At 57.6% G+C, this 20,918-nt stretch overlaps 12 protein-coding genes across 12 annotated transcripts; 5 read left to right on the top strand and 7 right to left on the bottom strand.

The window, feature by feature from the left end:
* Window positions 1-107: 107 nt before the first annotated feature.
* On the top strand, window positions 108-1,770 carry DL89DRAFT_320142 (ORC2-domain-containing protein; the record flags this gene model as incomplete). Its single annotated transcript, XM_040891186.1, has 3 exons — window positions 108-383; window positions 422-490; window positions 523-1,770. 3 exons carry the CDS (start codon window positions 108-110, stop codon window positions 1,741-1,743), a joined length of 1,566 nt encoding a protein of 521 aa, XP_040747892.1. The 3' UTR covers window positions 1,744-1,770.
* A 79-nt stretch (window positions 1,771-1,849) lies between these two features.
* DL89DRAFT_290178 (L41 ribosomal protein) lies at window positions 1,850-2,878 on the bottom strand (the record flags this gene model as incomplete). Its single annotated transcript, XM_040890055.1, has 2 exons — window positions 1,850-2,131; window positions 2,873-2,878. 2 exons carry the CDS (start codon window positions 2,876-2,878, stop codon window positions 1,850-1,852), a joined length of 288 nt encoding a protein of 95 aa, XP_040747891.1.
* DL89DRAFT_264492 (RNA-binding domain-containing protein) lies at window positions 2,879-5,434 on the top strand. The gene is made up of 9 exons (XM_040886272.1): window positions 2,879-3,133; window positions 3,254-3,274; window positions 3,311-3,325; window positions 3,593-3,613; window positions 3,647-3,730; window positions 3,806-3,820; window positions 3,842-4,721; window positions 4,786-5,231; window positions 5,270-5,434. The coding sequence occupies exons 1-9, from the start codon at window positions 2,961-2,963 to the stop codon at window positions 5,400-5,402; spliced, it is 1,788 nt and encodes a 595-aa protein (XP_040747890.1). The 5' UTR covers window positions 2,879-2,960; the 3' UTR covers window positions 5,403-5,434.
* A 247-nt stretch (window positions 5,435-5,681) lies between these two features.
* On the top strand, window positions 5,682-8,330 carry DL89DRAFT_264491 (RNA-binding domain-containing protein). Its single transcript, XM_040886271.1, is given in 3 exon segments — window positions 5,682-5,850; window positions 5,870-6,676; window positions 6,699-8,330. 3 exon segments carry the CDS (start codon window positions 5,705-5,707, stop codon window positions 8,290-8,292), a joined length of 2,547 nt encoding a protein of 848 aa, XP_040747889.1. The 5' UTR covers window positions 5,682-5,704; the 3' UTR covers window positions 8,293-8,330.
* Window positions 8,331-8,397: 67 nt separating this feature from the next.
* DL89DRAFT_264490 (uncharacterized protein) lies at window positions 8,398-9,267 on the top strand. Its single transcript, XM_040886270.1, has 2 exons — window positions 8,398-8,956; window positions 9,099-9,267. Exons 1-2 carry the CDS (start codon window positions 8,414-8,416, stop codon window positions 9,243-9,245), a joined length of 690 nt encoding a protein of 229 aa, XP_040747888.1. The 5' UTR covers window positions 8,398-8,413; the 3' UTR covers window positions 9,246-9,267.
* Window positions 9,048-10,217, bottom strand: DL89DRAFT_21143 (uncharacterized protein). The gene has a single exon (XM_040884202.1). It carries the CDS (start codon window positions 10,027-10,029, stop codon window positions 9,280-9,282), a length of 750 nt encoding a protein of 249 aa, XP_040747887.1. The 5' UTR covers window positions 10,030-10,217; the 3' UTR covers window positions 9,048-9,279.
* Window positions 10,218-10,312: 95 nt separating this feature from the next.
* Window positions 10,313-11,298, bottom strand: DL89DRAFT_264489 (Tyrosine/nicotianamine aminotransferase). Its single transcript, XM_040886269.1, has 4 exons — window positions 11,278-11,298; window positions 10,897-11,246; window positions 10,582-10,874; window positions 10,313-10,559 (listed from the first exon to the last, which is right to left on the bottom strand). The coding sequence occupies exons 1-4, from the start codon at window positions 11,286-11,288 to the stop codon at window positions 10,374-10,376; spliced, it is 840 nt and encodes a 279-aa protein (XP_040747886.1). The 5' UTR covers window positions 11,289-11,298; the 3' UTR covers window positions 10,313-10,373.
* An 8-nt stretch (window positions 11,299-11,306) lies between these two features.
* Window positions 11,307-12,165, bottom strand: DL89DRAFT_264488 (uncharacterized protein). Its single transcript, XM_040886268.1, has 2 exons — window positions 11,850-12,165; window positions 11,307-11,754 (listed from the first exon to the last, which is right to left on the bottom strand). Exons 1-2 carry the CDS (start codon window positions 12,118-12,120, stop codon window positions 11,645-11,647), a joined length of 381 nt encoding a protein of 126 aa, XP_040747885.1. The 5' UTR covers window positions 12,121-12,165; the 3' UTR covers window positions 11,307-11,644.
* Window positions 12,166-12,562: 397 nt separating this feature from the next.
* On the bottom strand, window positions 12,563-13,261 carry DL89DRAFT_219222 (S-adenosyl-L-methionine-dependent methyltransferase; the record flags this gene model as incomplete). The annotated part of the gene is made up of 1 exon (XM_040884379.1): window positions 12,563-13,261. One exon carries the CDS (start codon window positions 13,259-13,261, stop codon window positions 12,563-12,565), a length of 699 nt encoding a protein of 232 aa, XP_040747884.1.
* Window positions 13,262-13,586: 325 nt separating this feature from the next.
* Window positions 13,587-13,892, bottom strand: DL89DRAFT_254469 (enhancer of yellow 2 transcription factor; the record flags this gene model as incomplete). The annotated part of the gene is made up of 1 exon (XM_040885278.1): window positions 13,587-13,892. The coding sequence occupies one exon, from the start codon at window positions 13,890-13,892 to the stop codon at window positions 13,587-13,589; it is 306 nt and encodes a 101-aa protein (XP_040747883.1).
* Window positions 13,893-14,084: 192 nt separating this feature from the next.
* Window positions 14,085-16,063, bottom strand: DL89DRAFT_290170 (Ser33 protein; the record flags this gene model as incomplete). Its single annotated transcript, XM_040890054.1, has 5 exons — window positions 14,085-14,588; window positions 14,618-15,037; window positions 15,264-15,357; window positions 15,800-15,891; window positions 15,923-16,063. 5 exons carry the CDS (start codon window positions 16,061-16,063, stop codon window positions 14,085-14,087), a joined length of 1,251 nt encoding a protein of 416 aa, XP_040747882.1.
* Window positions 16,064-16,831: 768 nt separating this feature from the next.
* DL89DRAFT_264486 (galactose-binding like protein) lies at window positions 16,832-19,045 on the top strand. The gene is given in 5 exon segments (XM_040886267.1): window positions 16,832-18,026; window positions 18,046-18,102; window positions 18,122-18,171; window positions 18,197-18,515; window positions 18,544-19,045. The coding sequence occupies 5 exon segments, from the start codon at window positions 17,271-17,273 to the stop codon at window positions 18,859-18,861; spliced, it is 1,500 nt and encodes a 499-aa protein (XP_040747881.1). The 5' UTR covers window positions 16,832-17,270; the 3' UTR covers window positions 18,862-19,045.
* Window positions 19,046-20,918: the final 1,873 nt, after the last annotated feature.

Below are 20,918 nucleotides of genomic sequence, written 5' to 3'. Positions count from 1 at the left end.
TTTGGGTGGAGGTAGGTGCCGCGCAGCAAGTGTCCACAGTTCCTAAGTGCACTCAGCCATAGCCCCATTCTGCATTCTAATTTCACAGCGTTTCAAAAGAATAAAACATGGACGAGAACGCTGGCGGGGTAGCGCACAGAGCAACAACCCGGGCGCGCGACCGCGTCAACATGGGGCTAGCACTAACGGTTACACGTAAAGGCCGCAAAATGCACATTGCTGAGGATACGCAGTCGACAATATCACACCAAAGCAACGAGCCTATCGACGTGCTCAAGATCAGCGCGGCAGTGAATGGTGAGGACAAAGAGAACGGCTCGGAAGAAGCCGCTAATTCAGTGGGTGCGGCCGGCCAGACCATCTATGGATTTCAAAAGAAGCCTGTGCGCGGACGCGGAGGCAGTGCCGCTGGTCGAGGCAGGGGAAGAGGGACGTGGACGTGGACGTGGACGTGGACGTGGACGTGGAAGAGGGCGTGGTGGGGCGACCGGTCGGCAGCAGAAAAACCTATCGGTGGCACAGGATGACCGGAGTGACGAAGAGGACGATGACGACGATGACGACGAAGAAGATGGTGAAGATGCACAAGACCACAGCGCGGTTCAGGGTGATGGCAGCGATGATGAGGGCATCTTCTCAAATGGAATGGATGTAGATGAAGGCATGATAGACGACTTTGAGCCGACATCAGGGCCCGCATACGAGCGCTACTTTCAGGACCTCCACACGACGCGCGGCTCCAAGACATCCGACAACACATTATCAAAACTGCCCGCGCTGAGCCAAGCTGAGTGCCGGCGTATCCTGGGCACAGTGCCACCCAAGCACGAAAAGGAGCTAGAGCTACTGGAGGAGCTACATCGGCGGCAGTTCCGGCAGTGGTACTTTGAGCTGGCATGCGGGTTCAATCTGGTATTCTACGGCTACGGGTCGAAGCGGCGGTTGATCAACATGTTTGCTACCGAAATGTCCGACGATGCGCCGGTTGCCATAGTCAACGGGTACTTCCCGACACTGAATCTCAAGGCTACGCTGGAGAAGATCCTGGGCGAGATTGCCGGGTTCAGCGACACGTCAGGGTCGGTTGCCGATCTGGCAGCGCTGATCAGCGGCTACTTTGACTCGGACAAGCGCGCAGTCGACAGCATGTACCTGGTGGTGCACAACATTGACGGTGCGTGTCTGCGCAAGCACCAGACGGCATTAGCAGTGCTGGGCAACTGCAGGAACATCCACCTGCTGGCCTCGGTCGACCATATCGAGGCGCCAGTGATGTGGGACACGACGCTGGCTACAAAATTCAACTGGGCGTGGCACGATCTGACCACGTTCGAGCCATATACCGTTGAGACCAGCTACGAGAACTTTAGCTCGACATCGACTGAAATCGGGCCGCGCGGCGTGCTGCATGTGCTGGCCAGTCTGACTGAGAACGCAAAGAGCGTGTTCCGCATCCTGGCCGAGCACCAGATTGGCGAGTCGGTCATGGGCGACGGTGGTGACGACACCAGTGCTGCGCAGCGACCAGGCACCTCCAAGTATCCGGGGATGCTGTACGCAGCCTACTTTGGCGCCTGTCGCGACCAGTTCCTGGTCAGCAGCGAGATGGCGTTCCGGTCACAGCTAACCGAATTCCGCGACCACAAGGTGATCCAGTCAAGGCACGCAGCGGACGGGTCCGAGACCGTCTACATCCCGCTGGACGCCAGCACGCTGGGCACGATCCTCGAGGGCATGGACTGATATGTGCAGAAAAACCAGAGCAGCTTTTACGTTTATTACATGACGAGTGGAATAAAGAAAAAGCTCCCCCACAACGAATGTAGCGTGCAGACGATGCGAAGCGGATTTAGAACACAAGAGCGGCACCCTTGGTCTTCTTGTCACCGCCGAGCTCGAAGTGCTTGCAGCGCTTGATGGCCAGCTGCTGCTTGAACTTGCAGACAGTGCACTCAAGACGGAGCACAATCTTCTTGGTCGTCTTAGCCTTCTTGTGGAAGACGGGCTTGGTCTGACCACCGAAACCAGACTGCTTCCGGTCGTAACGACGCTTACCCTGGGCGAACACGGAGGCCTTACCAGTCTTGTACTGGGTGACCTTGTGCGGGGTGTGCTTGCGGCAGGTCTTTCCCTTGCAGAAAGTGTTACGGGTCTTAGGAATGTTAACCTATGAGGCGGTGCAAAAGGCGACAGAGACGCGTAGGTATGCGTTTCCGGGCAACTGATTAGCAAAACGGGGTCCTCAACTCGGGGCAAATATTTCTCGTGTACAACACGGGCACGGTTGGCACGGTCTTCCAGGATTACAGTGCATGCGCGCCTAGTGTCCGCATCAGCCTGCTTTGCCCTAATTCGGGCATTGCCTCAGCAGCAGGTTGCGGCAGAGCTGGTAGGTGGAGGCTCGCAGTCGCTGTAACTGAATTGGTTGGCGCAGCGCATTTCTCCCCATGCAACGAAAAAGCCCTCTCACTCGCTTCCTCGCCATCAGCGGGTTTGAAATTCGAAATTCCTCCAATGCCTCCACTCCTACTATGCGCGCAAGCCGTATCCTTCCCGTTCCGTGCAATGGATTCTCCCGTGTGCAGATGGATGCGATCTTTACCATTCTGAATCTTTCCTCTGCTGCTCAAGTGGAACTAACGATGGCGAAAAAAAGGAAGATGCACCGACTGCTGCCAGTCTGCGGGCAGCTATGGCAGCGACTGGGATTCTGCGGCTGAAATGGCCACACACCAGCTTGATCAGTCTGTAGTGCAGAAAATAATGATCGATTTTGGAGCAGACTTTGATCCGATCACTGGAGCAGATCAGCGCAGCTTCAGTATTTTTTCACTTTTTTTTCGCCCTCAGTTTGATCCGCACTCGGCAGCACGGGCATCGACGACAAGCTAGTGCACGGCGCTTCTTTTCCACTTGCAAGCTCGTACAGTTCCATATATATTTTACACAACACAGCCAAAATGTCTCAGCTCGAATCGCTATTCGACGAGTTCAACCAGGAGGAGCAGCAGCAGCAGCAGCAGCAGGTGGTGACCAAGAAGGGGGGCGAGAAGACATCGGAGGACACACACACCAAGTCGATGCTCTTCGTGCGCGGGATTCCCAAGGACGCAACAAACACCGAGCTTGAGGAGTTCTTCAGCGAGGTCGGACCCATCCGCTCTTGCTTTGTGGTCACTGAGAAGAAGGAAGCCGAGGGATGGCCAGGAGGGCGAGGGCGAGGGCGAGAAGCCCGCTGACACTGTCCAGGCAGGCGATGGGAAGCCACAGAACCGTGGGTTTGGTTTTGTGCAGTTTGTGCTCGCTGAAGGATGCCCAGCGTGCGGTAGAAGAGCTCGTGGACACCAAGTTCCGCGGCCAGAAGCGGCTGATGCTCGACTTTGCCATGAAGAAGCACATGAAGGGCACCCCAGGCACAGAGAAGCCGCCTCCGCGTGCGCCCAAGCGGCCGCGCCCAGCAACTCCTGCTGGCGACAAGGACAGCAGTGCCGAGCAGCCCGAGAAGAAGCGCAAGAAGCCGTCGAACAACGAATCCCGCACGATCACGATCCAGGGCATCCCGAAGGGCACCACTAAGAAGCAGCTGATCAAGAAGGTCAAGAAGAGCGGCAACGTGCATTCGGTGTTCTACCCGACACCCTTTGAGGGCGCGACGCCCGAGCAGCTGCAGGATGGTGCGGGTGGTTCGGCCAATGTCACATTCGACGACCATGCCACAGCCCAGCGTGCCGTGCGCTCCTTGAACGACCATATCTTCAAGGGCGCCAAGTTGAAGGCCATGATGAAGCGCGAGTTTGTAGACAAGAATGCCCGCCTTATTGTGCGCAACCTGCCGTTCAAGGTGCGCGAGCGCGAGCTGGAGCGGTTGTTCTCAGGAAAGTGGAACCGTCCTCACTGTTGATCTGCCCCGCAAGTTCGTCGGCGGTCCTCTGCGCGGCTTCGCCTTCATCCAGATGGCCGATGTCGATAGCGCCCAGCGTGCTATTTCCAAGTGGAACGAGCACGAGCTGCACAACCGCAGTATCTCGGTCTCGCTGGCTGTGGCCAAGGACAAGTTCAAGGAAATGGAGGAGAGCGGCGAAATCGAAAAGCCCGAGTTTGCCGAAGAGCCTGCAAAGATGGAGGTCGATGAGGAGGCCAATGAAGAGGCCGAGGATGCTGATGCTGACGAAGAGAAGGATATGGACGGCGAGGACATCAAGGACGATCTGGTCGAGGAGGGATGCACGCTGTTCATTAGGAACCTGTCGTTCGACTCTGACGAGGACTCGCTGTTTGAGCACTTCCGCCAGTTCGGCAAGCTCCGCTACTGCCGCATCGTCTACGACCACGAGACTGGGCGGTCTCGCGGTACAGCCTTCGTGTGCTTCTGGAACGCTGCTGATGCTGCAAAGTGCCTCGCGGAGGCCCAGAAGGCCCAGGAGCTGTCGGAGAAGCTCAGCAGCGTACCCTCGGCCACCCTGCCCGACCAGCGCAACAAGTCGGTGCTGCTGCAAGAGGCGCCGGCTTCGCTTGAGGCCACGGCGCAGTTCACGCTTGACGGCCGTGTTCTGTCGATTGCCAAGGCAGTTGATCGTGGAACCGCCAACACGCTGACCACCGAGGGCATCAAGCAGCGCCAGAGCAAGGACAAGCGGAACACATATCTGCTCAAGGAAGGAGTCATCTTCCCCGACACGCCGGCGGCCCAGGCTCTGGCACCGGCGGACCTCGAGCACCACGTCAAGGAGTACGGACAGCGCAAGAACCAGATCCTGAAGAACCCGAACCTGTATCCTGTCCAAGACGCGCCTGTCGGTGCACAACATCCCGCGCTCGATCGACGAAAAGGACCTGCGCGCAGCCGCGATCTCGGCGATCTCCAAGTTCAAGCACGAGGCCAAGGAGGGCCAGCGCAAGGCGCTGACCAAGGAGGAGATGGCCGAGGGCTGGGACAAGGTGGCCAAGGTTGTGCAGTCCAAGATTGTGTGCTCGACCGACCGTGTGGATATAAGCACGGGCAAGCCGCGCAGCAAGGGGTATGGCTTCCTCGAGTTCTCGACGCACGCCCATGCGCTGGCGTGTCTGCGGTATCTTAACTTCCGTAACACCAAGCAGGCGTTTGCCAAGCAGCTGGCAGACGGCAAGGTGGCTGAGGGTGACAACAAGTCTCTGCATCAGATCTCGCGGCGCTCGCTGCGTGTCATGTTCTCGATTGAGAACGCCCAGATTATCAAGAAGCGCGAGCTCCGGTCGACTATCTCGCAGCGGAAGAGCGATCGGAAATGAGCGCAGGCAATGACAAGCCTGCCCGGGGCGGTGTGTCGAAGCAGCGTGGTGGAAAGGCTGGGGCTGGCAAGAGCGCTGGCAAGGGTGCTGCTGGTGGGCGGAAGGATGGCAAGAAGCGCTTCAACAAAAAGTAAATCCAGCAGGCTCCGTGACTTTAACAATATACTAAACAATCCCTCATTGCCTATGCACATGCAGACATGGAGCGTGTATGTCGCTAAAGATGGAGAACAACATACCAACATTTTCAGTTTGCCAAAAGAAACCTGGGGCATGCAGTGATCACCCAGTCGTGATTCGATCAGCAGTGCCTCAGATCGCGATTTTTTTTACTTTTTTTTTTTTGCTGCCAGTATTCGTGAGCAACCTCGCTCGTTTGCACGACTGTTCTTCTCGTATTCACGTCTACAGCCCCCCCCTTTTCCACGTTTAGCAAATGTCGTCGCGTATTATTGTTAAGAACCTGCCAAAGAATTACTCGGAGGAGCGGTTCCGCGAGCACTTTAGCAGCAAGGGCGAGGTAACCGACGCCCGCCTGATGCACAATGCGCAAGGGGACTTCCGGCGGTTCGGCTACATCGGGTATCGCACGGAAAAGGAGGCCAAAGGCAGCGCTCCGGTACTTCAACAACACATTCATCGACACGTCCAAGATCGTAGTGGAGGAGGCGCGGCCATACGGCGACGCAGCGCTGCCACGCCCCTGGTCGGTGTACACCAAGGGCACGACCTTGTATAACCGTGCGCATGGCATAGATCCGAATGAGGAGAAGAAGAAAGTACAGGCGGACGACAAGCAGCGGAGCCAGCGCGCAATCCGCACCCTGTACGAGGAGATCCTGGCTGGCAACCAGGACGACCCGAGGTTCAAGGAGTTTTTGCAGGCTATGGCGCCGCGTGCAAAGAACAAGACGTGGACCAATGACGATTATGCCAACTGGCAGGATAGCGAGATCAAGGCAGTGGAGAAGGCGGTTGCTGCGCGGCGAGAGCAGATCGAGGGCAAGGGCGCTGTGAAGAATAAGGCCAAGGTGGAGATGGTCGTCAATAAGAAGCCTGGAGGTGCGGGGCAGATGGTTGCCAAGACCCACGTCAAGTTTGGCGACTCCGATGATGAGGGTGAGGGTGAGGACGAGGACGAGGAGGACGAGGCGGCCGGCGACGATTCAAAGAACGACAATCTGTCGGACCTTGACTGGCTGCGCATGCACATGAGCTCCAAGCTTGATGACGAGGATGTGTTTGGCGAGGCTGCTGAGCCTGCAAAGCCCGAGGCCGACCCCGAGACCAAGTCCGATGAGCAGGCAGCCAGTGCTGAAGACGCCGAGAAGATCGTGCCGACCGATCCGCCCACCGATGCCGTCATGCAGATCCAGGAGACCGGACGGCTGTTTTTGCGGAACCTCCCGTACCTGGCAACCGAAGACGAGCTCCGCAAAGGCGTTTGAGAAGTTCGGCCCTCTGTCAGAGGTGCATATGCCGATCTCCAAGGATACGAAGCGGCCCAAGGGCTTCGCATACATCCTGTATCTGCTGCCTGAGCACGCAGTCAAGGCATTCAAGGCCATGGACAACCAGTACTTCATGGGCCGGCTGCTGCACGTGCTGCCCGGCAAGGAGAAGCCGCAGGCGCGCGAGCGCGAGGACCAGCAGGGCGGATTCAAGTCCAATGTGAAGAAGGAGCGTGACGCGAAACTCAAGGCACAGGCCGGCAGCGACTTCAACTGGAACTCTCTCTACATGAGCGCCGACGCCGTGGCCGACTCGATCGCCGACCGGCTCAAGATCGCCAAGGCCGATCTGCTGTCGGCCGACTCGACCAGCAACCCGGCGGTGCGCCTGGCCCTGGCCGAAACACACATCATCAACGACACCAAGCGGTTCTTCGAGGAGCAGGGCGTCCGGCTGGAGCGCTTTGAGAAGCGCGAGCGCAGCGACACGGTGGTCTTGGTCAAGAACATCCCGTTCAGCATCGACGAGGACGAGCTGCGCGCGCTGTTCGGCAAGTACGGCAGCCTGGGACGTGTGCTGGTGCCGCCGTCGCGTACAATCGCCATTGTCGAGTTCCTGGAGCCCAGCGAGGCCCGCACGGCGTTCCGCCATCTGGCCTACAAGCGCATCAAGGACGCGCCCATCTATCTCGAGCGCGCTCCCAAGGAGATTTTCACCACCGCCTACGACCCAGCCATGGATGCCGAGCGGGCCGAGAAGGCCAAGGCTGTAGCCGAGAGCAAGGCGCAGGTCGAGAAGGTTCACGAGGCAGTCCACGACACGGCGCAGTCGCATGTGTCGACGCAGGGAGCCAGCGCGCAGGGCGAGGTTGGCCGCGTGCTGTTCGTCAAGAACCTGAACTTTGATACCAACGAGGACACCCTGCGGCAGCTGTTTGGCGGCGTCGACGGACTAGCCAGCGTAGCCATCCGCCGCAAGAAGGACCCGAAGCGGCCTGGCAAGTGGCAGTCGATGGGCTTCGGCTTTGTTGAGTACAAGACAGCCGAGGCCGCGCAGCAAGCACTCAAATCATTCCAGGGCGCCGAGGTCGATGACCATGCGCTTGAGATCAAGATGTCCGACCGCGTGGCCAAGACCTCAGCTGGCGACACAGACGAGTCGCGTGCTAGCCTGGCCGGCGCCAAGAAGCCGAAGGGAACCAAAATTGTCGTCAAGAACGTGCCGTTCGAGGCGACCCGCAAGGATATCCGCGACCTGATTGCCACGTTTGGCCAGATCAAGTCGGTGCGCCTGCCCAAGAAGTTTTCGGGTGGCCACCGTGGTTTCGCCTTTGTCGAGTTTTTGACCCCGCAGGAAGCTCAGCATGTGCTGGACACTGTCAAGGATACACATCTGTACGGCCGCCATTTGGTGCTTGATTGGGCCGAGGAGGAGAACAGCCTGTCGGCTATTCGCGAGAAGGTCGGGCGGCAGTTTGCCAAGGACTCGGGCGAGCAGGGTGCCGGAAGCAAGCGGCGCAAGATTGAGATGGAGGCCGACGGTGACGAAGACATGTCGTCGGACTCTGACTAGGAAACTAAAAAAAAATACATGCCACTACCATAAATCGCATATCAGCTCTCAGGGCGTCAACAACTTTGCTAGCCAAAGCCGACGATCTCTCCAGAAAAGATTACACTGTCGCCTTCCTACCATGTCATCCAACTCTGTCCCCTTGCTAACCTACGCGGCCGAGCTGCTGCAGAGCTACTCGCGCCTAATCGTATACTCTGGCGACATCCTGCGCTCCCTGCCCGAGCCCCGCGAAGGCCTGAGCGCCGCCAACATCAAACCGAAAAAGGACGAAAGCACCGCCTTCCTGCGCGAATGGCAGCACCTGGAGGGCGTCTTTGACGAGTACATAATACGCCTCAACAATATCCGCACCCGGGCGCATGAGGAGCTGGAGGCTGCGCGTGTGCGCTGCCTGGTCGGCGAGGACATTGATCTGACGCTGCCTGCTTCCGTAATCAAGCTGACCAGTCGCCTGGAGGCGTTCAAGAAGCAGTACGAGGTCTTGCAGCACATCACGGGTGGCGGGTCTATCGAGGATGCTGCTGGGGATGATGCTGAGGAAGTGGTGGAAACTGAGGAGTTGCCAGCCGAGCCAATGAATGTTAAAACAGAGGAGGCAGTGAAGGAGGAAGGGCCAGATGAAGCGGAGGAGGAGGATGACAATGACTTTGAGGAAGCAGTCGTGGATACACAACCGGCAGAGACAGCGCCTGAACCCAACTCTCCAGCCTCAGCTCCAGCCCCAGCTCCAGCCCCCCCCCCCCCCCAGCTCCCCCCAGCTCCAGCCCCAGCTCTGACTCCCAGCTTCCAGCTTCCAATTCCAGCTCCCAGCTTCAGAGGCTACCAACCCAGCAGCAGAGCCTGCGGTTGAAGCTATCGATATCGGGTCAGACTCGCACAGCGACGCTATTGCTGTTGATTCAAGCTCGGATGTCGACAATGATGCCGACATGGAGGAGATATTCCAATAAACGCTGTATATTCCAAAAAAAAAAGGTGCTAACGCTACATGCTATCAAACGAATGAAGCTGCCCAACAACGTCAATACAAACGCCAGCAACGAGATCCAGCGTTGCCAGGCCCTCCTGGATCTGGGCAAACGCGGCCTCAAACACCACCTCGCGCCGCACCTCGGCCAGCCGGCCGTTGACCACCAGCATGTGGCCGGTCGTCGGGTCCTTCTTGAACGCATCGAGGATACCGCCCGAGTTCTTGACCGTGCGCCTGAACTTTAGCCAGTACGCATGCACAGCAAACACGCTGCCCATGAGTCCGCACTCGATCACCAGGTTCTCTGGCAGCGGAGGCGCGAACTTGTCCGTGTTCTCCCACTGCAGCGGCTGCAGCCCCTGCTGGCTGCCCAGGGCCAGCGTTGCCCGAGCCCTTTGGACATGGTCCAGCACGCGCTCAAAGAAGCCCAGCGCCTCGTCGACTGTGTCAAACTGCCCGTCGGCGGTCTTGCGGAGCGCTGACTTTATGTAGCTTCTTGCCTCCTGTGCCTGGCGCAACGGCAGTGTTTCGCTCTTCTTCAGGTACACGGTGGTGGGCTTGCCTTGGTTGAATTGGCTGCCCAGAGAGAGATCCAGGGAGAGCTGTGTGACCGAGGCGCCGCTGATGGTTGCCGTGCCCTTGGCGTCGGAGCTGGTCGAGGCGAGCTCGAGCACTGTGCTTGTGTTTCTGCGCTGCTCGGTCCAGGAATGTGAGCTTTTGGAGGCTGCTGTGGATGAACTGGATCGATTCGGGGATGCTGTCATTGAGTAGCCAGTGCAGCTCCTGGTTCATGACCTCTAGCTCGGCTCTTGTCTGCGATGCTTCGGTGCTGCCTGGGCCAACCTCTCCCAGCGTGCTGGGCAATGTCGTGTTGACAAGGGTGTCGTGCAGCGGCATTGTTCCAAGAGCAATAGATGATGTGGGTGTTTCTAAAGGATGCGCTGTGTGCAGACATTTTTTTCTTGCGCATGGGTACAAGCTCCGCGTGTTTTCAAATGTGCCTGTCTGGTGTGATTGCATATTTATGGTATGGAGCAGTGTGATGATAACGAAAGGTGGTATTTCAAAGCAGACAGACAGACAGCACTAACATAAATCTGTATCCTATTTACTTGCGGTGGCGGGCGCAGAAGGCAGCAATGCGCTCGGTAGCCGCCTTCAAGATGTCCTTGGGCGGAGTGATCACCAGGCGCACGGTGCCCGGGTAGTTGAAGCACTCGCCAGGCAGCAGCTCGACGTTCTCCTCCCACTTGAGCTGGTGGCAGAAGTCGGCGTCATTGGCAATGCCCTCGAACTTGTCGAAGCGCCAGACGCACCATCACGTACATGGCACCCTGCGGCGAAATAACCTCGATGCCATCGACCTTGTTGAGCTCCGACTCGAGGATGCGCGCGTGCTGCTCCAGCTGCGCATTCAGCTCGGGCAAATAGTCGGCAGGGACCTGGGTCAGGATCTTGGGAATGGCAGCCTGCACGATTCCGCACGGGCCGTTGATCAGCGTCGACAGGGCGAAGAGCCCGCGGCGCACGTCGGCCAGCGCATTGTTGCGGTCGTGGATCATGATCCAGCCCATGCGCCAGCCCGGCACCAGCCACTGCTTGGCCAGGCCTCCCAGCGCCAGAATCGGCACTGTCGTGGTCAGCGAGGCCTGTCGGCGTGAACACCTGGTCGCCAAACACCATGTCGGCGTAGATCTCGTCCGAGATCAGCGGGATCTGGTGCCGCTCGCACACCGCCAGAATCGCATTCAGGTGCGCCTTGGTGAAGTTGGAGCCGCACGGGTTCGACGGGTTGTTGATCAGCACGCACGCCGTCTTGTCGTCAATCAGCGACTCCATGTGCGCCAGGTCCACCTCCCAGTTCTTGTCCGCCTGCAGATTGTACAGCCGCGTCTCGATGTTGCGCGAGCCCGCGACCGTGTTGTACAGGCAGAAGCCGGGCCGGGGCAGAAGGATGTTCTGGCCCTCGTTGCACAGAACGCTGAATGGCCATTTCCACCGCTCCCGAGCACCCGCTGGTCATGATGATATCCTATGCATTGCGTGCGTAAAGGTGTGGCCAATAAAGGCGCAATTAGTGCCATGCGGTGGGGTCATGTGAAGCACAGGAACAGCCGCAGGCTGCAGGTTTTCCATTGGCACTTGAGCGTGTGAGAAAAAAATCGACTGCATGTCCGGGGCGCCCGTGCACCAAAAGTTCCCACGTTCTGCATAATTACCAAGTGCTCATCCGGCACGAGAATCGCCTCCCCCACTATTCCAGACAAAAAACAGGTAGGCATGCGTCCCGCTCCAGAGTGTGGACGAGTTGCACCCGCAGGAGACCTTGTTGCTCTATTCCCTTCACTTTGGGCGGCACCAGAACTAGCCGTCCCGTGTTCAGATAAGCCAAATAAAAGAGTGCTTTGCAAGATACTTTACCTCGGCGGTCAGCGGTGCCTCCGGGCAGGTGTATTTGTTGGCAACAGCCTCGCGCGTAGCGTGGATTCCTAATTATCAAGCGTGCGAACAAGCTTGTTTTTAGCACAAACAGGGCCAGTTGCGCAGCACAGCCACCAGGCCATCAAAAGGATCGAACACTTACCGACTGAAGGAGGGTAGCCGTTGAACTTGTACGAGCGCGCGGCCTCCTCGACAGCCTCGACGACGACCGGGTGGGTCTTGAAGTTGCCAAAGACCGTCGGGTCGCCAATGGACAGGCTGAGCATCTCCTTTGTGCTCTTGGGAGTCGACAGGGGCTGCACTGGGCGGGTCAGCACATCGCGGATGGGGTTGAAGGTGCGGCGCGACACATCGCTGGAAGCGATCGTGCCCCAGGGGCCGGTGGAAGTAGCAGACTCGTTGGCAGAGGGCATGGACAAAAAGGGCTCTAGAAGTTATAAATGGAGCAAAAAAGAGAAACAGAGGACTGTGGATCCCAGGCGGAAACGGCTGTTGCTTTTATAGCCGCGTCGCATCAAGCCACCTCTTCCCGAGGAAATCGATACTCGGCACAGACCTGCTCGCCTGTTGCAAGTACTGCATTCCGGTCGGGGGAGGGCTAACGAGTCATCACAGAAGCCCAGCGCCTTTCTGCGCGACATTGCCAATCATTTTTTTTGGAAGGAGAAATGCGCGGATTTCGGCCCTAGGTGTTACACGGAGCAGCTCAACTCTCTCCGGGCCGCGCCCCACCGCCTATGCCCCTGGCACACACTTCCTCCATTGCTCCCGTCAATGACACGGTTGCCGGATGTGGCTGAAACCAAATGCTCATATATCGAGAAAATTTAATGCAATACACAATCCTCAATAGCACTAGCTCTTTTTGAATGCGGCTGTGGTGACCGTCTGACCAACAACGCCGCCAAACTGGAACGACCGGTGCTTGACGCGGCCAACCAGCTTCAGATGTGGCGCGAACCTGGCAACCAGCTCGTCTTCGGTCCAATTGCACGATGTGATCAGGAACACGCCGTCGGTGCTCAGGCTATGGAACACCGATGCTGCGTATACGTCGCGCGCGCCAGTATCGATCTGGGCACCCTCCTCGTCGCCCTCCTTGGGCTTCAGGCAAATGGCATCATACGTGCCCTTATCCAAAACCACATCGAATTTGCGTTCCCCAGCGACCAGCGAGACATCCGCAGGGTTCAAAAAGTCCTGCACCCTGTACGTGATCTCCTGGCCACGCTGCTTGGCAATGCGCGTGGCCAGCTCGACTGCCTGCGCCGAGTAGTCGGTGCCAGTCAGGTTCGTGTAGCCCTCCTCGGCGAGGCCCAGCAGCAGGTGGCCGTTGCCGCACCCAACATCGAGGATGCGCGCATCAGCGTCGTCAATGTTGCGGCACACCCACTCGACCATCTTGTTGGCGCTGTCTTCGCCGAACCAGATCTCCCCAATGTCGCCGGTCTCGGCAAAGTTGTTGATCTCGCGGTCGTACACGCCGTCCCAGTGGTCCTTGCGGCCGAGCCGCGAGGCCTCAAACGAGGCAGCTGAGCCTTCGTCGTCGCTCATTGCTGTGGAATATTTTATTGAGATGCTTAGGTTTGGGAACGAAAAAAAGGATCGGTTCGGTAGAGGGGCCAACACAGGGGATTTCAATCGGCAACAAAAAAATTTCATCCTCGCTGGTTTTGATCTTTGGATCGCGGCGATCTGCAACCATTGGGCTTATGGCGAGGCTTCGGATGGCTTGAGATATGCGTGTATCGAGACAAGAATAAGCCGAGGAAGCTACTGCTGTGGTCGTCACGCACGCTCTTTTATGCGCGGTCGATGGCGTGGTCAGATCCCTCGTTGCCTGTCTCATGCGGAGCCCCAGACACCACAGGCTTACTCCTCAGTTTTCTGTGTCGGGGAGTGACCGGTAGACAAATGCCCGGGCCTGTTCCAGGAACTCGCTCTTGATATCCTCAGGCACCTCGGCGCGCGCATACGGAGTGACTTTCTCGGCAATCTCGTCGACGGTAACCTTGTCGGCGCCATTCTCGCTCTCGCGGATTATCCGCTGGCACCTGTCTTTGACCCGGTCTTGCCAGCCACTTGCCAGCAGCTTATTGCGCAGGATCTCTTGCAGCCGCTCGCGCTCCCCAGACTCGATGAACCGCCGCAGCAGCTCCTCGCGCACTTGCATTCCATCGGCCATGGCAGTATAAAATCGAGAGGGATTAGGAAAGGTGGTGTGAGGCTAGAATACAACGCTGCGTCGGAAAATTCGCTCGAGGCTGTGTCTCGCTGTGCATATATGGAACTGGGTCAATCCGGGAAAAGTATGGTTATTTGCGAAATTTAAGGCATGAAAGAGTGAATGAACAGAAAAGTAATAATTAGAGGGGCTTTAGAAGAGGACACGGGTGATGATGTTCTCCTGGATGCCTGTAATCTCCTCGTAGATAGTGCTGATCTCCTTCTGGTCGTTGACGGTGACATCGGCCATGAAGTAGGCGACGTCGCCCTTGGAGTCCGAGATCTGCTTGTTGACATTGTAGTCGGCCAGAATGTTGTTGATTTGCCGCAGCACACCCGGCACGTTCTGGTGCACGTTGACAATGCGCACAGTGGTGAGATCGCTAGACGGGATGGCGCGCAGGTCGCACTCGGCAAAGTTGACGGCGTTGACGGTAGCACCGGTGTTGATGTACTTGGTGATGGCCGTGGCGACCTCCACGCCGATCATGCGCTGCGCCTCCTCGGTCGACCCGCCAATGTGCGGAGTCAGCAGCGTGTTCGGGCAGTTGCGCAGCGGGCTGTCGAATCCGGGCCCGTTGGCCAGCGGCTCCGACGGGTACACGTCGACGGCAGCGCCGCCCAGGTGGCCGGACTGCAGGGACTCGGACAGCGCCTGGATGTCGACGACGGTTGCCGCGCGACGCGTTGATCAGGTATGAGCCCTGCTTTCATCAGCGCCAGCTCGCGCGCGCCGATCATGTTCTTGGTCTCGGGTGTCTCGGGAACATGCAGCGACACAAAGTCGGCCTGGCCGAGCAGCTCGTCGAGCGTGTCGGTGTTGCGGCTCATGCCGATGGGCATCACCGGCAGGATGTCGAACCAGATCACGTTCATGCCAAGCGACTCGGCGAGCACGCCGAGCTGTGTGCCGATGTGGCCGTAGCCGACGATGCCCAGCGTCTTGCCGCGGATCTCGTAGCACTTCTTCGACACCTTGTTCCACACGCCCTCGTGCATCTCGCGCGAGCGGTCGCCCAGCTGCCGTGCCAGCAAAATGATCTCGGCAATGACCAGCTCGGCCACGCTGCGGCTGTTGCTGAACGGCGAGTTGAAGACGGAAATCTACCAGGGTGAAGCAAGAAAGGCGGATTTAGAGCGGATGGTGCGTGCCAAGCAATTGTATTTTGGGGCAGGGCGGTCTTTGGAACCGAACCAGCAGTGAACGGCCATTCCGGTCCAGATACCATCGTGCTGCCTTTTTCCTCGACTGGAAGTGGTGGAAAATGCCCGATTGTCCACGCCGATAACAAGGCAAGAGGTGCATAGAGTGAAGCGTGCTGGTACTTACACCGCGAGACGCCGCATAGCTGAGGTTGACCTGGTTGGTGCCAATGCAGAAGCAGCCAATGGTGAGCAGCTTGTTAGGCATGGGACAGCACTTCCTCGGTGAGCTTGGTCTTGCTTCTACAAATGTGCGGGCCGGGCGAGGGATAGAGAGTTTCGAGTGAGTTTGGCATGAGCATGAGTGCGAAAAATGAGCGTGAAAATAATGAAGATTTGGGAAGACGAACAAGAAGGCTGTTACCCAACTGTTCACAGCAGCTGGGATTGTTGTGCTTTTTCAGCCGCCCGCAACAAAAGCGCACAGCCAAGAGCGAGCGATGTGCTGGAGGGATCCGCAGAACGCAGGAATGGCCCGCACTCTGGGTTATTTTGCCCAAAAAGCGCAGGGCTGCCTGGAGACCGTGCGCGTGAAAGGGCGCTGCAGCCGGCAAGACAAATCAAAAACAGCCAGGGTGGCGGATTACAGGAAACCGAGGTGGCCCATTCCTGCCTCAGTCAACAGTGCAAGTACTGGGAGCTGGTTCTGCAGGAGATTCTTACCTGATGCCGACGGCGTGCACGTCCTTGATCTTCTCAATAAGCGTGGCCTTGTCGAGTGCCTTGGTGTGGAATTCGACCTGGTACCCGGCCTTCTTCAAGATCTCAACCGCCTTGGCGACTGACGTTCTCGAGCAGAAGGATCTTGATGTCGCCGCTGTTGAACGGCTTCAGGCGGCGCGTGTGCGAGTCGCGCAGGTTGAAGCTGGCACGACGGGACACAGGCACAGTGTTGAGTTCGCTGCCGGTGGAAGTCTTGTCAACCATTATTGCTATGCAGGTAGAATTGATAAGAGACGTGTATTAGGATGCGTGAGCAAGCGTGCAGGCAAGCGCGGAGGGACTGAATCGCAGGCGGGCCGCGACGAGGACTAAAAAGACGTGCACGAATGCTTGGGCGGCGAATACCTACGTTTGCCGGTCGAAAAAGCGAGATTGGGTAAAAGAGGTAAAAACTCCGAGGGAGAATGGAGAACAAGCGCTGAGATAAAGAGCGTCTGGACCAGTGAGGAAGGCGCGGCCGTGCCCCTTTTAATACCTGTCCTGCTCACCGCTTTCACAACATCCCCTCTGTGAACTTGCGGCAATCACACTCTTGCACACACCCCCAACAGCTCCGACCCCTGGTCCTGTCCATTCGTCTGAGCGACGGGTATCTCTGGCCGAAGAAACGCATTTGCCAAAGCAATCGGAGCTTTGCTCGCTCTTTCGTCAGCTTCCGGAGAATACAGCCAGTGAGAGGAGGGCTGCGGGCAGCCTAATGACTGAATTGGCTTTTGCGGCTGACTGACTCTTTGATGTGCTCCCAGAATGCGGGTCGATCTTGCCGAGCCAGCCCGCCTATCTCGGAACACCAAGCCACCGCGAGCATTGATCGATCAGCCCAATCTACACAGATCACAGGATCCCAGTTGTTGTGATTTACTGATCACGTGAGCGACGCTCCAAACACAGCCAGCCAATTGCGAGCCTCCTGGTCAAAGACAAAGCCATGGCCGATTTCGCGCTGCGTCGCCAGCCCTCGCCCGAAACGACGCGATTTTTTACTCTAAACCTGAAGGCAAAAATTTTTACTTTTCTTAACCTACACTTTTCGATATCTCCCGCATCGACGCCTGTATCCAGCTCTTAGCGTAAGTGGGGCCTGCTGCAAGCCGACCATGTCCAGCACCACCATGCCTGCTGGGCCAGCGCAGAAGTCGGCCAATCCTTCAATGATGTCTGGCCCGTGCTCTTTGTGCTCCAGCGCTGCACATCACCTTGTTTGGACGCGTCTCGGTGACGGTGTTTACAATACAAGGTCGCAAAAGGCCGTCCCCATCTGGCTAAACCCGGTGTATTCATCTCGCGCTCCCCCTTTCTTCTCCATATCCAGTCTGTTTTTATCCAGCTCTGCCACGCCGTATATTGTCTATTTTTTTCGCAACCTTATTACTCTTACCAGCTGTAGAAAAACGAGGGGCCATTTCAACACATGGGAAACACGCAGAGCAACCTCCCGGTTTACTACAACGCCGACCCGACCAACACGGCGTACCTGCATTCGCTGAGCAAGTTCGTTGACCTTGCCAGCGAGTCGGTGGGCGGAGTCGTGGTCCAGGCCAGCAACGAGCGGTTCGGCGCCGCCAAGAACCTGGTGAAGACTCGTGCAGCCACTAGCAAGGCCGAGCGCAAGAGCGGCAGCAACGGTGACGCGTGGGTGACGCGGCGTCACAATCCCGAGACGGACTGGGCGATCATCCGGCTGGGCTCGGCTGGCACAATTGCTGGGTTCGACATTGACACAACAGGGCTTGACGGCGAGCAGGCGTACAAGGTGTCTATCCAGGCATGCCTGGCCAGTGAGGACGCTGTGGCTGACGACCAAGGAGACCTGGGCGTCGAGTGGGACGAGCTGCTGCCGATTGTCGAGGTGAAGGCTGACTCGCACCACCTGCTGGCGCTGTGGGCGGAGACGCAGGCTGTGTACAGCCACGTGCGGCTGACTCTGCATCCGGATGGCGGTGTGTCGCGGCTCCGCGTATTTGGCACCGTCGCAGCGGGCGCGGCAGGCGAGGGCGAGGCGGACCTGGCCTCAGTCAACAATGGCGCGCGCGTGGTGAGCGCCAGCAACGACAAGCTGGGTGCCAAGGAGAACCTGATTCTGCCGGGCCGCTCGTCGGCAGCTCAGCCCGAGACGCAGGGCTGGAAGACGGCGCGCAGCCGCAGCTCCACGCACAGCGACTGGGCCGTGGTGCGCCTTGGGTGAGCCTGGGTTCCTGACACGCATTGAGATCGACACGCACCTGTACGATGGGGACCAGCCCGTGGCTGCTGCCGGTCCAGGCGTGCTACACGCAGGCGGAGAACCCTGAGCAGGACACCGAGTGCTTCTGGTACCAGCTCATGCCGCGCATCGAGCTCAATGGCAACGGACCTGCACTCGTTCGATGTATCGCTCAATGACGTGCCGTTCTCTCACATCAAGCTGATCATCCACCCAGATGGTGGCGTCAGCCGTCTGCGTGCCTACGGCCAGCGTGTCGCCGAGATCGAGGAGGAGGCTGCCCGCGAAGAAGCCGAGGCGGCTGCTGAGGCTGAGGTTGCTGCCCAGGCTGGCCTTGACGCCGATACCCCCACTGAGGCTGCCGGCACCCCTGCCGAGCCCGATACCGAGAGCAAGGATGAGGGTGAGGACAACGCTGAGGCTGAGGTATCTGCGTTTGTTGTCATCGATAAGGTCGAGGAGGAGGAAGAGGAGCAGGAAGGAGCAGGAGCAGGACGAAGTAGAGGAGGAGCAAACGGAGGAGGAGCCAGTGAAGCAAGTCATCCCCAAGGCACCCGCCACGCCGTCTCCGCGCAAAAAGTCCAGGGCCAAGCGCCACCTGCACGCCACCGATGACTCGTCGGTGGATCAGTTCTCATCCAAGGCGGGCGAACTGATCGAGAGCCTAACCTCCCCTTCGCATGCCAAGAAACGCACTCGCACGCGGTCCCATGCTGAGGACACCGATATTTCTGCCAACACTGTCGAGTCCACTGCCGAGAAGCGCACGCGGCGCAAGTCCAAGCGCCGCCATGCCTAAAAGCTTATAAAAGTATCTTTTTCTGTTTTCTTGAGTGTCTTTTCTCTATCTCCAAGCATATCGTTGCGCCACATATCTTGTGCACTGGACTTGTCGAGCCCATGTATTAGTGGATATGCATGTGTATCTTTAGATAGTCTGATTGCCAGCTAAACGATTGAAGTTGGTTGTTGCTGTTGTCGCTGGAATATATAAATACCCATTGTTAATTGAGCCGTGCTTTTAGTTTGTGAGAGTACGCTATATCTCTGCAAGCTTGCCTCTCCGAAATGCTCCATCAAAACCACATGGGATACGAACTAAAATGAGAAAGAATGGGGGCATAACCCCAGTGGGCGCTTCCAGACTGATGCGTGTACACGCGGGATCATGAGGTGGCGGGTGAACGGCGAGAGATCATGATGCTAGAGATGAGTTTGAGAATGCAGTGACTAGGTGATTCGGCAACCTACACGTCTAGTTCTTGCTAGGGAACATTATGCATATCTGTGAAGGTGCCGCTTAGTCTACGCTTTGGCTAATCGGCTAAACTAGCTACCTATGACGCACTATTACTATGTTCTTATAGAAGTGACCTACTGAGTGTTTCAGGTGTGGTTTTCACATCTTCTGTTGGCAACATGGTTGATGTCAGCATGTCTTTGTGTCTGGAGGCGACTACTAAGCATCACGAACATCTGGAGGAACTACATACATAGCTTTTATCATGTTAGCAAACTGTATGTAGCTCAATTCCAGACACAAGATGCCAAGCTAGGAAAGTACCATGGGCTCTGCAGCGAACATGAGAGGGTTGGGCAGCATCTGACCTGCCACATGGATGTGATCTAAGCTGATCCGGCACTGATCTCCAAGCGGCTGCCTTGCCTCAACCCTGACGCAGACAAATTTCGGCCTAGAGACATTTCAGCTCTGTGACGAATTTCGTTTTGTTCTTCACTTTTACTGCATTGGCGTGACGTGCAATGAGCGACGCACCGAAGGAAACAACTGCGGCAACGCCAGACTCAGGCGGGCGTACGCGGAAGCCGCGTAGCCGCCACAAGAAGCATGGCGACGGCAAGGCCGAAAGCAAAGAGGGGTTGGACACCAAGCAGCAGAAGCCGGCTGTCCAGAAACCTCCGCAAAAACCGGCAGCCTCAAAGAAGGTCAGCAAGAGTGACGAGACTCCGGCACCCAAGCGGCCACCGAGGCGACGGGCAAAGACAGAGTCGGGCATCGATGGAGGCATTAAGGGTTCAAGCCATGGATCGGCCAACGAGCATACATCGCAGCGACCAGGCAGGCCAAGCGCAGCCACGAGTGGGGCTAGCACACCGATCACATCCCGCAAGTCCAAGCCCAAACCGGCAGAGAAGCCTAAACTGAAGGTGGGCGACAAGCCCAAGTCTGCTGGAGCAAAGAAGGGGGCAGACAAGTCCCAGCGAAAGTCAGGTGGGTGCAGCACACGAGAAGGATAGACAGGCGCGTGGCGGCAAGAGAAAACAGAGGGCTGAGAAGCAAAGGACACAGAAGCTCAAGGCTGAAGACAAGCCTGGGAGTAAACCAAGCCATGTGCCGGCCAAACCGTCAAAAAGCGTTGTTTCGCGAGCAAGCGGTATCGGGAACTGCTGCTATGGATGCAGCCAGGTCGAAACCGAAGCCCGCGAAAGCAAGGACCTTGCTGCTGCCAGCAGTTGCACTGCCGCAGCCGGTGAAGAGGGCGGTTAACACACGCGTATGTGTGCGACTTCTTCCTGCGGACCTCCCTGAGCATGTGTTTTGGAAGTCCATCGAGCCTGCCCTGCCGTGGTTTGCACCCGAGGACGCTGGGGATGTGGTAAAGGTGGACCGGTTTGTAGCATATCGGCCTGAACCAACAGAGGGCGACGCCAGCGACACTGAGAAGACCTGGAGATGGAGAGGTGAGTGGGAGTCAGTCGCTGGCGCCTACAGAGACTATGCAGGTCGATGTATACGAAAGCAAAAACATCAGCAGACTCGACTCTGAGCCATATTGGCGGCAGTATGTGCCTGGAAAGGTGCACAGAAGCAAGTCGAAGCCGCCGACGGCGTCA

The sequence above is a fragment of the Linderina pennispora genome, assembly GCF_002104995.1.
Source record: "Linderina pennispora strain ATCC 12442 chromosome Unknown DL89scaffold_1, whole genome shotgun sequence".
Lineage (NCBI taxonomy): Eukaryota > Fungi > Kickxellomycota > Kickxellomycetes > Kickxellales > Kickxellaceae > Linderina > Linderina pennispora.
The sequence above is the reverse complement of the archived record's forward strand: the minus strand, read 5'-3'. Positions and strand labels throughout refer to the sequence as shown.

Coding starts and splice junctions, on each gene's coding strand:
- DL89DRAFT_264492 (XM_040886272.1), top strand. CDS start 2,961: ATGTCTCAGCTCGAATCGCTATTCGACGAGTTCAACCAGGAGGAGCAG. Junction 3,134..3,253: donor ACAAACACCGAGCTTGAGGA/GTTCTTCAGCGA, acceptor CTGTCCAGGCAG/GCGATGGGAAGCCACAGAAC. Junction 3,614..3,646: donor AGGTCAAGAAGAGCGGCAAC/GTGCATTCGGTG, acceptor ACACCCTTTGAG/GGCGCGACGCCCGAGCAGCT.
- DL89DRAFT_264488 (XM_040886268.1), bottom strand. CDS start 12,120: ATGCCCTCTGCCAACGAGTCTGCTACTTCCACCGGCCCCTGGGGCACG. Junction 11,755..11,849: donor CGGCTACCCTCCTTCAGTCG/GTAAGTGTTCGA, acceptor CTTGATAATTAG/GAATCCACGCTACGCGCGAG.
- DL89DRAFT_21143 (XM_040884202.1), bottom strand. CDS start 10,029: ATGACAGCATCCCCGAATCGATCCAGTTCATCCACAGCAGCCTCCAAA.
- DL89DRAFT_264490 (XM_040886270.1), top strand. CDS start 8,414: ATGTCATCCAACTCTGTCCCCTTGCTAACCTACGCGGCCGAGCTGCTG. Junction 8,957..9,098: donor ATGACTTTGAGGAAGCAGTC/GTGGATACACAA, acceptor TTCCAATTCCAG/CTCCCAGCTTCAGAGGCTAC.
- DL89DRAFT_264491 (XM_040886271.1), top strand. CDS start 5,705: ATGTCGTCGCGTATTATTGTTAAGAACCTGCCAAAGAATTACTCGGAG.
- DL89DRAFT_264486 (XM_040886267.1), top strand. CDS start 17,271: ATGGGAAACACGCAGAGCAACCTCCCGGTTTACTACAACGCCGACCCG. Junction 18,172..18,196: donor CAGGACACCGAGTGCTTCTG/GTACCAGCTCAT, acceptor CCGCGCATCGAG/CTCAATGGCAACGGACCTGC. Junction 18,516..18,543: donor CGTTTGTTGTCATCGATAAG/GTCGAGGAGGAG, acceptor AGGAGCAGGAAG/GAGCAGGAGCAGGACGAAGT.